Source organism: Girardinichthys multiradiatus, chromosome 22, assembly GCF_021462225.1.
Source record: "Girardinichthys multiradiatus isolate DD_20200921_A chromosome 22, DD_fGirMul_XY1, whole genome shotgun sequence".
Classification (NCBI taxonomy): Eukaryota; Metazoa; Chordata; class Actinopteri; order Cyprinodontiformes; family Goodeidae; genus Girardinichthys; species Girardinichthys multiradiatus.
Genome location: NC_061814.1, coordinates 4,555,426 through 4,567,852, shown reverse-complemented (window position 1 = coordinate 4,567,852; position 12,427 = coordinate 4,555,426). Strand labels below are relative to the sequence as shown.

At 40.3% G+C, this 12,427-nt stretch overlaps 1 protein-coding gene across 1 annotated transcript in view; it reads right to left on the bottom strand.

Moving 5' to 3' along the window:
* pdzd8 (PDZ domain containing 8) overlaps positions 1 to 12,427 on the bottom strand; it is a 95,532-nt gene that overhangs the window by 42,378 nt on the left and 40,727 nt on the right. Inside the window, exon 3 of the mRNA XM_047351363.1 lies at positions 8,079 to 8,181. Coding sequence (XP_047207319.1) covers positions 8,079 to 8,181 — 103 coding nt within the window. The remainder of the gene's footprint in view (positions 1 to 8,078; positions 8,182 to 12,427) is intronic.

The window sequence follows — 12,427 nt, the reverse complement described above, 5'->3', positions numbered from 1 at the left end:
AAGCTGCTCTAAGCCATTTATAACCTCTAGTGGAAGATTCAGGCTCATGCAGTCAGAAATCTAAACATTCCCCATTCATGCAACCTGAACCCATTAAGAGCAACAAGTATTTTAACACAAAAGGACATTGAGCACATGTATGTATGTGCACACACATCCCCTTCTCTGCCCCTTCAGTTAAGCTGTCAACAGGAATCATCACTGAGAGATGAAAATGAAATCGACAAGGCAGATGTGCAAACATGCCTGACATATTGCATCTCACCACCCAAAACACCAACCACCATGGATGAGTAATAATAAAAAAATAAACAAGAAAAGCATGGCACAATACTCTCTCAAGACAGCATGGCAATGAATGTAAAGTTGCTAGATTCTATAGTGTGGAACCTAAACATTTTATTTCAGAATGCCAAAGGTTCAGACAAGATAACAATATGGGCCCCATGACTTATGAAGCCCTTTTTTACAGCCTCCTGCAAAAATCCATGAACATGCAATGAATGACAAATTTTCTGCAGGTAAATCCATTGAAACATTGCTTGTGCTAAAGCAGTCCTGGGGCCTCACGCATAAAAGAGTGTCTGAAACTTCGGCGCACAAACAAATTCAGATGTAAGACGTGCGTAGACATGTCACCGCACATGTATTCTTCATACATCCCAATTTGTGTGGAATTGGGGGCAGCTGCATGTGCATCTTAATCTTTCCAGTCCCAGCCCCGAATTCGGCTCCTCACTGCAAATGAGAGCCATTTTATATATCTGAGCAACATACGATGAGGCCGTTCCATATGGCTGTCATGGCCCGGCTCAGGGTTGACTATCAAATACCCGACCTGTCAGTCAGCTCCCTCTGAAAAGCTCTGGATTTCAGGTGACTCCCTCTTGAAGCTCATCAACAGAATGCCAAGAGTGTGTGGAGCAGTAATCAAAGCAAAAGGTGGCTACTTTGAAGAACCTAGAATATAAGACACATTTTCAGTTGTTTCACACTTTTTTGTTCAGTATGTAATTCCACATGTGTTAATTCATAGTTTTGATACCTTCAGTGTGAAGCTACAATATTCAGTCATGAAAATAAAGAAAACTCTTTGAATGAGAAGGTGTGTCCACACTTTTGCTATGTACTGTATATAAAATATAAGATTTACATGGATACATAAAAGACTGTTTGTTCAACAACTGTTAAATTCTATTATGTTTACATATATATATATTGTTTATGTTATATTGATTAATTGTTATTGACAGAAACATGAAAACTATTGCTTTTTTAGATGTTTGCGTCTGTACAATGATTAACCACCTGTTTCTTCCAGCTAATGATGTTGTAAAAAAAAATTCCACTTCAGTCTTAAATAGTCAAATCAAATTTCAAGTCTGTCAGTTAAAACAGCAGGCTGTCTTTAAAGATTTTCCTCGTTTAACTGTTATTTTATTTCAGTTAGTGATTTTTATAACAAATGTATTAATAGTGGGGGAACCCCCTGAATGAAGCTTTAAACATTATCCCTTTGTGTCATTCTGCTACTCTATAGAAAAGCAGCAAGATAAATGTGGAGCAGTAACCAGCCGTGTGTCTAAATAGGTGAGGGACAAGCTCAGAGCAACTCTGCTCCAAGCAGCCATAAAAAATTCCAGCCATCAAATCAATCAGCACTAGTTCATAATGAATGAGGGAGGAATGAATAATACTTGACAGTAAAAGAAAAATTATCTAACAAAAAAAAAAGGCTCAATAAAACCGGATCATCTCTATTGACAACAGAAATCACCAGAGGATGTGAGTAAAACTTTAAGGCAGATACATATATCTAGGAATCATCAAGAGAGAACTGAAGGGAAAGATGGTGAGTTGACCTTTTGCAGATGGTACAGCCTTTAATCCTTACTGCCGAGTCCTGCTGAGGACATGCAGACTGGAGAGGCCTGATAAATCAGGCTCAAATGCCACCAGGAATCTGCATTTGTGTGCTTCTATTAACAAAAAAGGAATACAAACACTTTGAAGTGGGTCCACTCAGACAGGGCTGTGCTGAGGGCTAAAATGGTTGAGTGCAGAGATAGGAGGGTTCACACATTATTCACTGATAGAAATGCTGCCTGCACCTTTTCCCTGACGATGGGACAGCTTGGTTCATTCAGTCCTAGACAACATCTTACATTACTCTCAATTTAAAATATGCCAAAAAGAAATAAAGCAAACATTGCAGCAGTAGAGATGGGGCCATTTCAGTAAGTCAAAACTACAAAAAAATATAATCTACTCTACTTATAAAATGTGAGGGATATTTGGGTTTCAGGTGAAATTTATAGAAAATGTAAAACGTTCACTTTGAAGTGACATCATAAAAATAGGGCATTTAGGTAGAAGTATACAATGTTGTTTTACTCGTCAAACAATTTATTGAAACAAAAGCCAACACCAATGGTGGGCATAAAACAACAAAAAATCTCTCAATAATGTATTATGCGCTATTTATCAACGATCACAGCTTAACAACGATGACGTCTCAATGTTCACAAGCTGAATTGTTGTCTGCTGAGACACGCCTTCCCACTCTTCTTGAAGGGCAGCCTTCAGGTCACTAAGGTTCTGGAGAACCGAGATATGAGCCTCTAAATGGCAACACAACTGATCCCATATTTGCCAATTCACCGTGTAACAGGAATGCAAAGTTAGGTTACCTCCTCCCCTTGTGCATGTGGTCCTTGTGAATGGTTAGTTTCTGCTGTTTCACCTCTTGTTTGTTTTTTTAAATTATTCAGGATCTGATAGGGGCCAGTATGATCCAATGCTGGTATCAGACCCGATACCATTTCAGATATCGGGCTGAGGCCACCAATCCAGGCAGCATTGTGTTGCGTTGCCCAAGGTCATATTTTCCTCTGTATGTTTAGGCTCAAAGCAAAAACTTGTTCCAAACCTAAATACATTATAGACAGTAATTTCATAGACTGTATACAACAGTTTTAAATACATCAGTAAATACATTTTTTGAGATTTGGCAGATATTTCAAAATACAGCTAGAGCTTGTTACAGCAGCAGGGTGTCACTGGGTAGACTGCCGCTCAAGAATGAGCACCTTGCTGTGTCACCTTCTTCAGGATTATTTTCGTGGAAAAGAAAAAGAAACACTAGATAGGTTTTTGTTATGAGTTTTGTGCACTTAGAGAGGTGTAATTTGTCTCAAATTGTAACAAAGATAATAAGTGAAAAGAAAAGTCCAGAGCTCTACAGATGAGGAGCAAGGAGACAACTGGGCAGTTAACAAATTCTTGCTTTTTCTTTTAACCTCTATCTCCCATGGAACATAAAGGATTTGAGAATGTTGGCAGCCTGTAGAAAGATTTTGACACAGGCTGCTAATATTTACAATCTACTTCTCTCAATCTCTCAAATTCATACACGGTGTCGGCTCTCTGCATGAATAACTGATGACCAAATACAGCGGAAAGCGTGTGCTTGATATGCTGAGGAACCTGCTGTTTGCTGATATGTTTACATACTGTTTGTGGCTGATGCATTTAAAAGATCAGGCAGAAAAGAAAATCAGCAAAATTTCAGTATTTGACCTTCCAATGACAGGTGAGAACTGATCGAGGAGAAATGAACCAGTTTCACAGACAGATTGATTGGTGCATCACACATAATAGTCATGATAAATTCTACATAAGACAGGGTATGGGTAATACCATGTATGAGGTCTAAATGGGAATACTCAGGCAAGATTTAGAATCCATAGACTTTAAGAAAGAACAGAAACACCAATAGAGGTCTGTGTCCACCAATGGATTAGAGGTGATTTGGAAAGAATCTATGATGTATGTCAGGAATATTTGGCAGTCAGTTGAAGTTCAGACATTAAGTACATAGAACTAAATAAGTTCTATGTATATAGATATTGATGGATGTTTTAATTAAAGAATGTCATATTTTAGTTTATTTTGATTATCAGGAAAACTGAATGTTACAGACACTGTGCTTGCTTTGTTTCCCACATTATTAAGTGATCTGGACCCTTGAATAATGTAAGAGCATCACGTTTGATATGAGTGTAAACGACAAATGATCTGACATTTTGTGTCTGCAGAGTAAAATTCAAATAAGAATAAGACATAAGACATACTGTATCTTGAAATCCCTACTCAAGAGAGAGAAAGGCTCATTTTATGACATTTCATTGCCCCCTGCTGGACAAGGATTTAACTACTCCACATTATTTAAAAACATGACGTGAACCAACAAAAGCATATTGTGCTACTAAAACAATATTTGAGCCTTTACAAATGTCATTGGGGGGTGTGTGGACAGCTTAGCAGCATCAGGCTTAGCTGAAGTCACAGGTAGTAATTATGCGTGACATTTTCCTCTAAAATGGTCATTAGTCACTTCCAACGAAGCCTGATGTGATGAGTGTAATATCTCTAAATTGCAACAATTAGAACAGTTTGCTGCAGGGACCTGAACATTTCCTTCGCTTTGCAAAATGTCAACATTAGGACAATCTAATCAATGCAAGGAAGATGCAAATAAGCTTTTATTAATGTGTCATTTTGTCAAGGTTTCCAATAAGCAATATGTGATTATGAAGTGTTTGTGTTCCAACAGTTCTCCTACATTATAGGTTTGTATTTATTATTAAATTGGCATTAGTCTCTAAAATGTTAGCAGAGCTTATTCAACCATTACACATTGACCCACAGATGTCCTTTTATCTCAGCCTTTAGACAACATCTGAAAGGAAATGTCACAGTACAGCGCCATCTGCTGGTTTACTCATAAAAAGCTGCAGGTAATTTAAAACGAGCCAAAAAGAAGAATAGTAAACAACAGGTTTGCAAACAGATAGCAATTACAACCCTTAAAATATGTCAGCAAAGCGATTAGTTTACTTAGAACCATTTTATACAGTGATATGTTTTTGGAAATGGTAAGCAGATCAGTTTGTATTAATTAATATTCAACCTAGAAGAGTCAACTAATTTTCCAGTTTATCACCCAAAAGCCTATAATACAATAGTTCTCATGGTCAGAATGAAAGGGACCATAGAGTTTATAGGATGTTTAAAGTGTCTAAAAAGTGCAGTTACAGCAGCAGGCACTGCTTTCAGACGACTTAATATGCTACTACATTCTCAGGTTAATGTTTTGGCACCTCTGGTAAAGATGTGCAAAAGGCCTTAAAACAAACTCATCTTTCATTGCAGCAGCATAATCCAACACTAAAACAACACCTTTTAATTAGAATAACATTTTTCAGTGAGGAGAAAATATCTATTTTCCATGTTATTTGTTTGTAATTAAAAAGAAAATCCCTGGTTATTACTGGCACCCCTGCTGTTAGTACTTTATGCAATCTTTAACAAACTGGACAGCGTGTAGACATCTGGGTCATCTCTGATGCTCCGTTCAGCTATGGCACAGTTTTCTATAGGATTTAGGTCCAAGGACATAAACAGTCATTAAAAAAAGTTGATTTTATGTCTCATGAATTATTTCTCAGTTGATTCAGATATTTGTTTTAGATCATTATTCTGCTAAAGACACAATGACAATTATTGGTAGAATCCATTGGATTTTAATTTAAATCGGCAGGTATTTCAAATAGTTTAGGATGCCTTGCTCTCTAACCAGGTTCCCAGAGCCACCATATCACTGATCACTGAAAGGCTTTTCTGTTAACTTTTCCAAACAACCAGCTGGCATGTAGATAGGGTCTAATTTTTATTATAGGGCCTCGTTAACCTTCTGATCCCAATCCTTGCTGCAGTTCTCCAGCAGTGAGCTTTATGTGGTGGCAAGATAAAAGTGTTTTCTAATCCAGCCAGTGGCCAATGGCTAAACGATATGGTCCTTTTTGTCACATCATATTTATAACCTGGGGAAACGGGAAGTCATGGATTACTGATTGGATGTTCCAAACCTCTCATCAACAGTAAACAGTAAAGTATAAATTAAAACAAGCTTCGGTTACATTTACTTTGAAAGACATGCTCAGAATGCCAACAACTGTCACTGGTCATTGTGATAAAAACTTTATTTAACGTTATTTTTTTCCTTTCCGCCTGAATACATGCATTCAAAACAAAGGTGTGATTATGCTACTTCAATAAAAAAAAAATTATTCTAAGACTTTTCAGACAGCTTTACCAGGGATGCCATTAAATGTGGCCATCTACAGGGGTTGGACAATGAAACTGAAACACCTGGTTTTAGACCACAATAATTTATTAGTATGGTGTAGGGCCTCCTTTTGCGGCCAATACAGTATCAATTCGTCTTGGGAATGACATATACAAGTCCTGCACAGTGGTCAGAGGGATTTTAAGCCATTCTTCTTGCAGGATAGTGGCCAGGTCACTACATGATACTGGTGGAGGAAAACGTTTCCTGACTCGCTCCTCCAAAACACCCCAAAGTGGCTCAATAATATTTAGATCTGGTGACTGTGCAGGCCATGGGAGATGTTCAACTTCACTTTCATGTTCATCAAACCAATCTTTCACCAGTCTTGCTGTGTGTATTGGTGCATTGTCATCCTGATACACGGCACCGCCTTTAGGATACAATGTTTGAACCATTGGATGCACATGGTCCTCAAGAATGGTTCAGTAGTCCTTGGCAGTGACGCGCCCATCTAGCACAAGTATTGGGCCAAGGGAATGCCATGATATGGCAGCCCAAACCATCACTGATCCACCCCCATGCTTCACTCTGGACATGCAACAGTCTGGGTGGTACGCTTCTTTGGGGCTTCTCCACACCGTAACTCTCCTGGATGTGGGGAAAACAGTAAAGGTGGACTCATCAGAGAACAATACATGTTTCACATTGTCCACAGCCCAAGATTTACGCTCCTTGCACCATTGAAACCGACGTTTGGCATTGGCATGAGTGACCAAAGGTTTGGCTATAGCAGTCCGGCCGTGTATATTGACCCTGTGGAGCTCCCGACGGACAGTTCTGGTGGAAACAGGAGAGTTGAGGTGCACATTTAATTCTGCCGTGATTTGGGCAGCCGTGGTTTTATGTTTTATGGATACAATCCGGGTTAGCACCCGAACATCCCTTTCAGACAGCTTTCTCTTGCGTCCACAGTTAATCCTGTTGGATGTGGTTCGTCCTTCTTGGTGGTATGCTGACATTACCCTGGATACCGTGGTTCTTGATACATCACAAAGACTTGCTGTCTTGGTCACAGATGCGCCAGCAAGACGTGTCCTCTTTTGAACTCTGGTATGTCACCCATAATGTTGTGTGCATTTCAATATTTTGAGCAAAACTGTGCTCTTACCCTGCTAATTGAACCTTCACACTCTGCTCTTACTGGTGCAATGTGCAATCAATGAAGACTGGCTACCAGGCTGGTCCAATTTAGCCATGAAACCTCCCACACTAAAATGACAGGTGTTTCAGTTTCATTGTCCAACCACCTGTATATCCTTGAGCATCAATGTTAACCTCAATTTATTTATATAGTGTTTTTTATAAGATTACAAAAAACCTGTGATGATTAAAAGGATAAAGTAAAAGCAATAAAAAACAAGTCAATGAAACATAAAAATGAATAACCTAAGTATACAAAAAAAAACTTGATCAGACTCGAATAGAACTTGAATTAAAAGCCAACATAAAGTCACTTTTCAGTCTATAAAATACTTTAAAGCATGTTGTTCTAAAATCCAGAGGCAGCCAATGCACAGGCCTTATCCCCCTTGTTATTTAACTTCAGCCTAGGCTACACTTATGATATCTGGCCCGATCATCTCACTGCTCCTGTGGGATTTGAGCAGTTAAATGAATTGGTCTCAAACCATTTAAATGTAAAAAAGGTAGATAAAATTAGGAGTATCTTCATGTGCTTGCTCTCAAAGCTCACATTCTCAGTTACCAGATCGCAAAGATGATTTTAAGTTCTGTCATTCTTATCTAAACAAAAATAAATAAATCATGCATTTTAAACTAAAGGTTAAAAGGTTAAAAAGCTTTTTGAATAAATGTATTGTACAGAGCTCCTTACTATTTTCTTCTACCTATGTGCATGAATCAGGACGGAAGAGAGAAAACCTACCCGTTTGATGGAGCTGCGCGTCTTCTCCTTCCACTGCTGGCTGCTCAGCTCCAGGGTGCAGTGAACATAGGTTTCTCTGTCGTACGAGCCCAGGATGAACAGTCTGCAGGCACATAACACAGGAAAAATAAGAAGAACAGCAGCTGTGATCAACACATTCAAAAGCACCAAGACAGATGCATGAACCCTTTCTCGGGATAGTGAAACCTTTGGGAGGCAGATCCTTTAGTTATCAGGCTCCTCTCTTGTGGAACCAGCTCCCAGTTTTAGTCCGTGAAGCAGACACCCTGTCTACTTTTAAGGCTAGGCTTAAAACGTTCCTTTTTGATAAAGCTTATAGTTAAAGTGGCTTAGGTTATCCTGAGTTATCTCTGTAGTTATGCTGCTATAGGCTTAGGCTGCTGGAGGACATAATGACCACTTTCACCCTCTTCGCTACATTCTCACACTACTCTCCAATTTTGCATTATTTGCTGTTATTTCAGCTTTTAACTTTATGTTCTCTCTCTGTTTTTTCTCTTCCTAGAAGCTACATCTGGCCTGACTCTGTGCCTATCTGTGACACCTTTCTGGAGGAGGGCATCACCCTCTACCGATGATCCACATGGCCCTGTCTTTCAGTGTTTAACCCTTTCTCTCTCCTAGACATGGCGATTGACTGAGCTTTTACCGTGACTAACTCTATGTGCTCTCTTTCAGACTCTAACCTTAAAAACTGGCTCAGAGTTTATCTGTTCTTTCTTTCTAGGTGAAACAACTAAAGGAGCTACATCCATTAACATTTACATTTCCTTCCCATAGAAAGGACTCCTGGATCAGTGCTTCTTTGTTCTCTTTGTGTCTCTGCTCTGTTCTCTCAAACCCCCAGTGGGTCGTTGCAGATGGCCGCTCACACTGAGCCTGGTTCTGGTTCTGCTGGAGGTTTCTTCCTGTTAAAAGGGAGTTTTTCCTCTCCACTGTCGCTACATGCATGCTCAGTATGAGGGATTGCTGCAAAGTCAACGCCAGTGACTGTCCACTGTATCTACATGCTCATCCAGGAGGAGTGAATGCTGCAAGTCACTGACTGGATGCAATCTGCTGGGTTTCCTTTCCTTAGATAGAAAAACTTTTTATCCAATTTGAATAAATAACAATCTGAGTGTATTGTTCAATGGTTAGGATTAATTGGAATGTATGTACCTGACTTTTGTGAAGTGCCTTGAGACGACAAGTGTTGTGAACTGGCGCTATATAAATAAACAGAATTGAATTGAAATTGAATTTACGGCTAGGGAAGGCCAAGGAAATGTCAGTCTAGAGAGCCAACTAATGCAAATAGGTGAATGTTCTCTTTCAGGTGGACCACCTCCAAACTCCAGACAGAACCTAAGAAACTGCCATATTAAACAAGAAGGAAAGATCCTAAATGTTGAGGAAGTCAGAAATTCTAAAGATACAATGCAAGTCGGACGAGGGGTTTACAGACCTGGAGTGCTGCTAGAGACGTGAGAATGTGCGAATATATGGCGTACCTAAGAAGGCAGAGAAAGAAACTGCGACAATGATTATATTTGTGGAAGGACTGCTTAGCTTGGCCAAAGCCATCTGAGGAGGCTCTCCACTCTCCCCCCAAGACCGTTTGGAGTGCGGGGGATGGGCTTTACCTGGAAAAGCCCAAGATAAGCCTCGACCACGACTACTGTCAACTTATCTTTAAAAAAAAAGGAAAATATGTTGACCTCAGGAGAGTTTTGAGAGAAAATCAAATCCAATTTGAGATGTTTTTCCAAGCCAGGTTAAGTGCGAAGTGCAAGGATGAAGCCCAAATCTATGTTTCAGTCTAGGAGGCATCCTAAAATCTGACCAGCAAAGGCTTTTCTTTGAAGACGTCCAGAAATGGTAATGTAGCAGATGCAGTGGCTCACATGGAGAAAACTGGAATAACAAGCAAATACACTGCTCAAAAACAATAAAGGGAACACTTAAACAACACAATATAACTCCAAGTAAATCAAACTGCTGTGAAATCAAACTGTCCATTTAGGAAGCAACACTGATTGACAATCAGTTTCACAGCTGTTGTGCAAATGGAATAGACAACAGGGGGAAATCTTTGGCGATTAGCAAGACACACTCAATAAAGGAGTGGTTCTGCAGGTGGGGACCACAGACCACTTCTCAGAACCTATGATTTCTGGCTGATGTTTTGGTCACTATTGAATGTTGGTGGTGCTTTCACACTCGTGGTAGCATGAGATGGACTTTACAACCCACACAAGTGGCTCAGGTAGTGCAGCTCATCCAGGATGGCACATCAATGCGAGCTGTGGCAAAAAGGTTTGCTGTGTCTGTCAGCATAGTGTCCAGAGCCTGGAGGCGCTACCAGGAGACAGGCCAGTACACCAGAGACGCGGAGGAGGCCATAGGAGGGCAACAACCCAGCAGCAGGACCACTACATCCACCTTTGTGCAAGGAGGAACAGGAGGAGCACTGCCAGAGCCCTGCAAAATGACCTCCAGCAGGCCACAAATGTGCATGTGTCTGCACAAACGGTTAGAAACCAACTCCATGAGGATGGTATGAGGGCCCGACGTCCACAAATGGGGGTTGTGCTCACAGCCTAACACTGTGCAGGACGCTTGGCATTTGCCAGAGACCACCAGGATTGGCAAATTCACCACTGGCGTCCTGTGCTCTTCACAGATGAAAGCAGGTTCACACTGAGCACATGTGACAGACGTGACAGAGTCTGGAGACACTGTGGAGAGCGATCTGCTGGCTGCAACATCCTTCAGCATGACCGGTTTGGCAGTGGGTCAGTAATGGTGTGGGGTGGCATTTCTTTGGAGGGCTGCACGGCCCTCCATGTGCTCACCAGAGGTAGCCTGACTGCCATTAGTTACCGAGATGAGATCCACAGACCCCTCGTGAGACCATATGCTGGTGCGGTTGGCCCTGGGTTCCTCCTAATGCAGGACAATGCTAGACCTCATGTGGCTGGAGTTTGTCAGCAGTTCCTGCAAGATGAAGACATTGAAGCTATGGACTGGCCCGCCCGTTCCCCAGACCTGAATCTGATTGAGCACATCTGGGACATCATGTCTCGCTCCATCCACCAACATCACGTTGCACCACAGACTGTCCAGGAGTTGACGGATGCTTTAGTCCAGGTCTGGGAGGAGATCCCTCAGGAGACCATCCACCGTCTCATCAGGAGCATGCCCAGGCGTTGTAGGGAGGTCATTCAGGCACGTGGAGGTCACACACAATACTGAGCCTCATTTTGACTTGTTTTAAGGACATTACATCAAAGTTGGATCAGCCTATAGTGTGTTTTCCACTTTAATAGTGTGTGTGACTCCAAATCCAGGCCTCCATTGGTTAATAAACTTGATTTCCATTGATGATTTCTGTGTGATTTTGTTGTCAGCACATTCAACTTTGTACAGAACAAAGTATTCAATGAGAATATTTCATTCATTCAGATCTAGGATGTGTTATTTGAGTGTTTCCCTTATTTTTTTGAGCAGTGCATAAATATATATATATATATATATATATATATATATATATATATATATATATATATATATATATATATATATATATATATATATATATATATATATATATATATATATATATATAAACAACGCTTTATGTTTGCCTGGTTGGCAAAAGAGGGTAGCTGATGTTTTTCTTTTTTTTCCTGGCTGTAGTCATCATGTTAGCAGAGTCTAAAACTTCCAGCAGGAGCTCAATGAGGGTTAGGGCAGAGTGTCTCTGTTACAGGAGTGCGGCTGCCAGAAAAAGCGCAACAATTTGGGCAAAATAGAATGGATCAGTTTGTATTGGTTTTGATGCAAATGAGTTCCTTTGAATAATTAAATATATTTTTTTAACGAAGACTATAGAATATCTATGAAAGTTTTGACAACCATATTCTACAGTTGGTCAACTCCAGGTTTACCAATGTTTTGTGCTTAAATAATGAGGTCAGCTGACTGCTTGAATATTCTTAATGACCAGATGATTCCATCAGTAAATTTCATCGTCCCTAATGGCACGACCATATTTCAAGATGACAGGATTCATCAGGCTAACATTATGTAAGAGTATTTCAGGGAGCATGAGGCATCAATGGAACACATGGTTGGCCCCCACAGAGTCCAGACCAGTCAACTCCATTGAGAATCTTTGAGATATGCTGGGAAGGAATTTGCACAGCGGTCTGACTTAAACACCATGTTTGCAAGATCTTTAAGAAAAATTACTGCAGCTACGAATGGAAATATGTTATGACATCGCAGAAGCTCATCAAAAAGATGCCACAGTGACTGCGTGCCATAGTCAAAGCTAAAGGTAG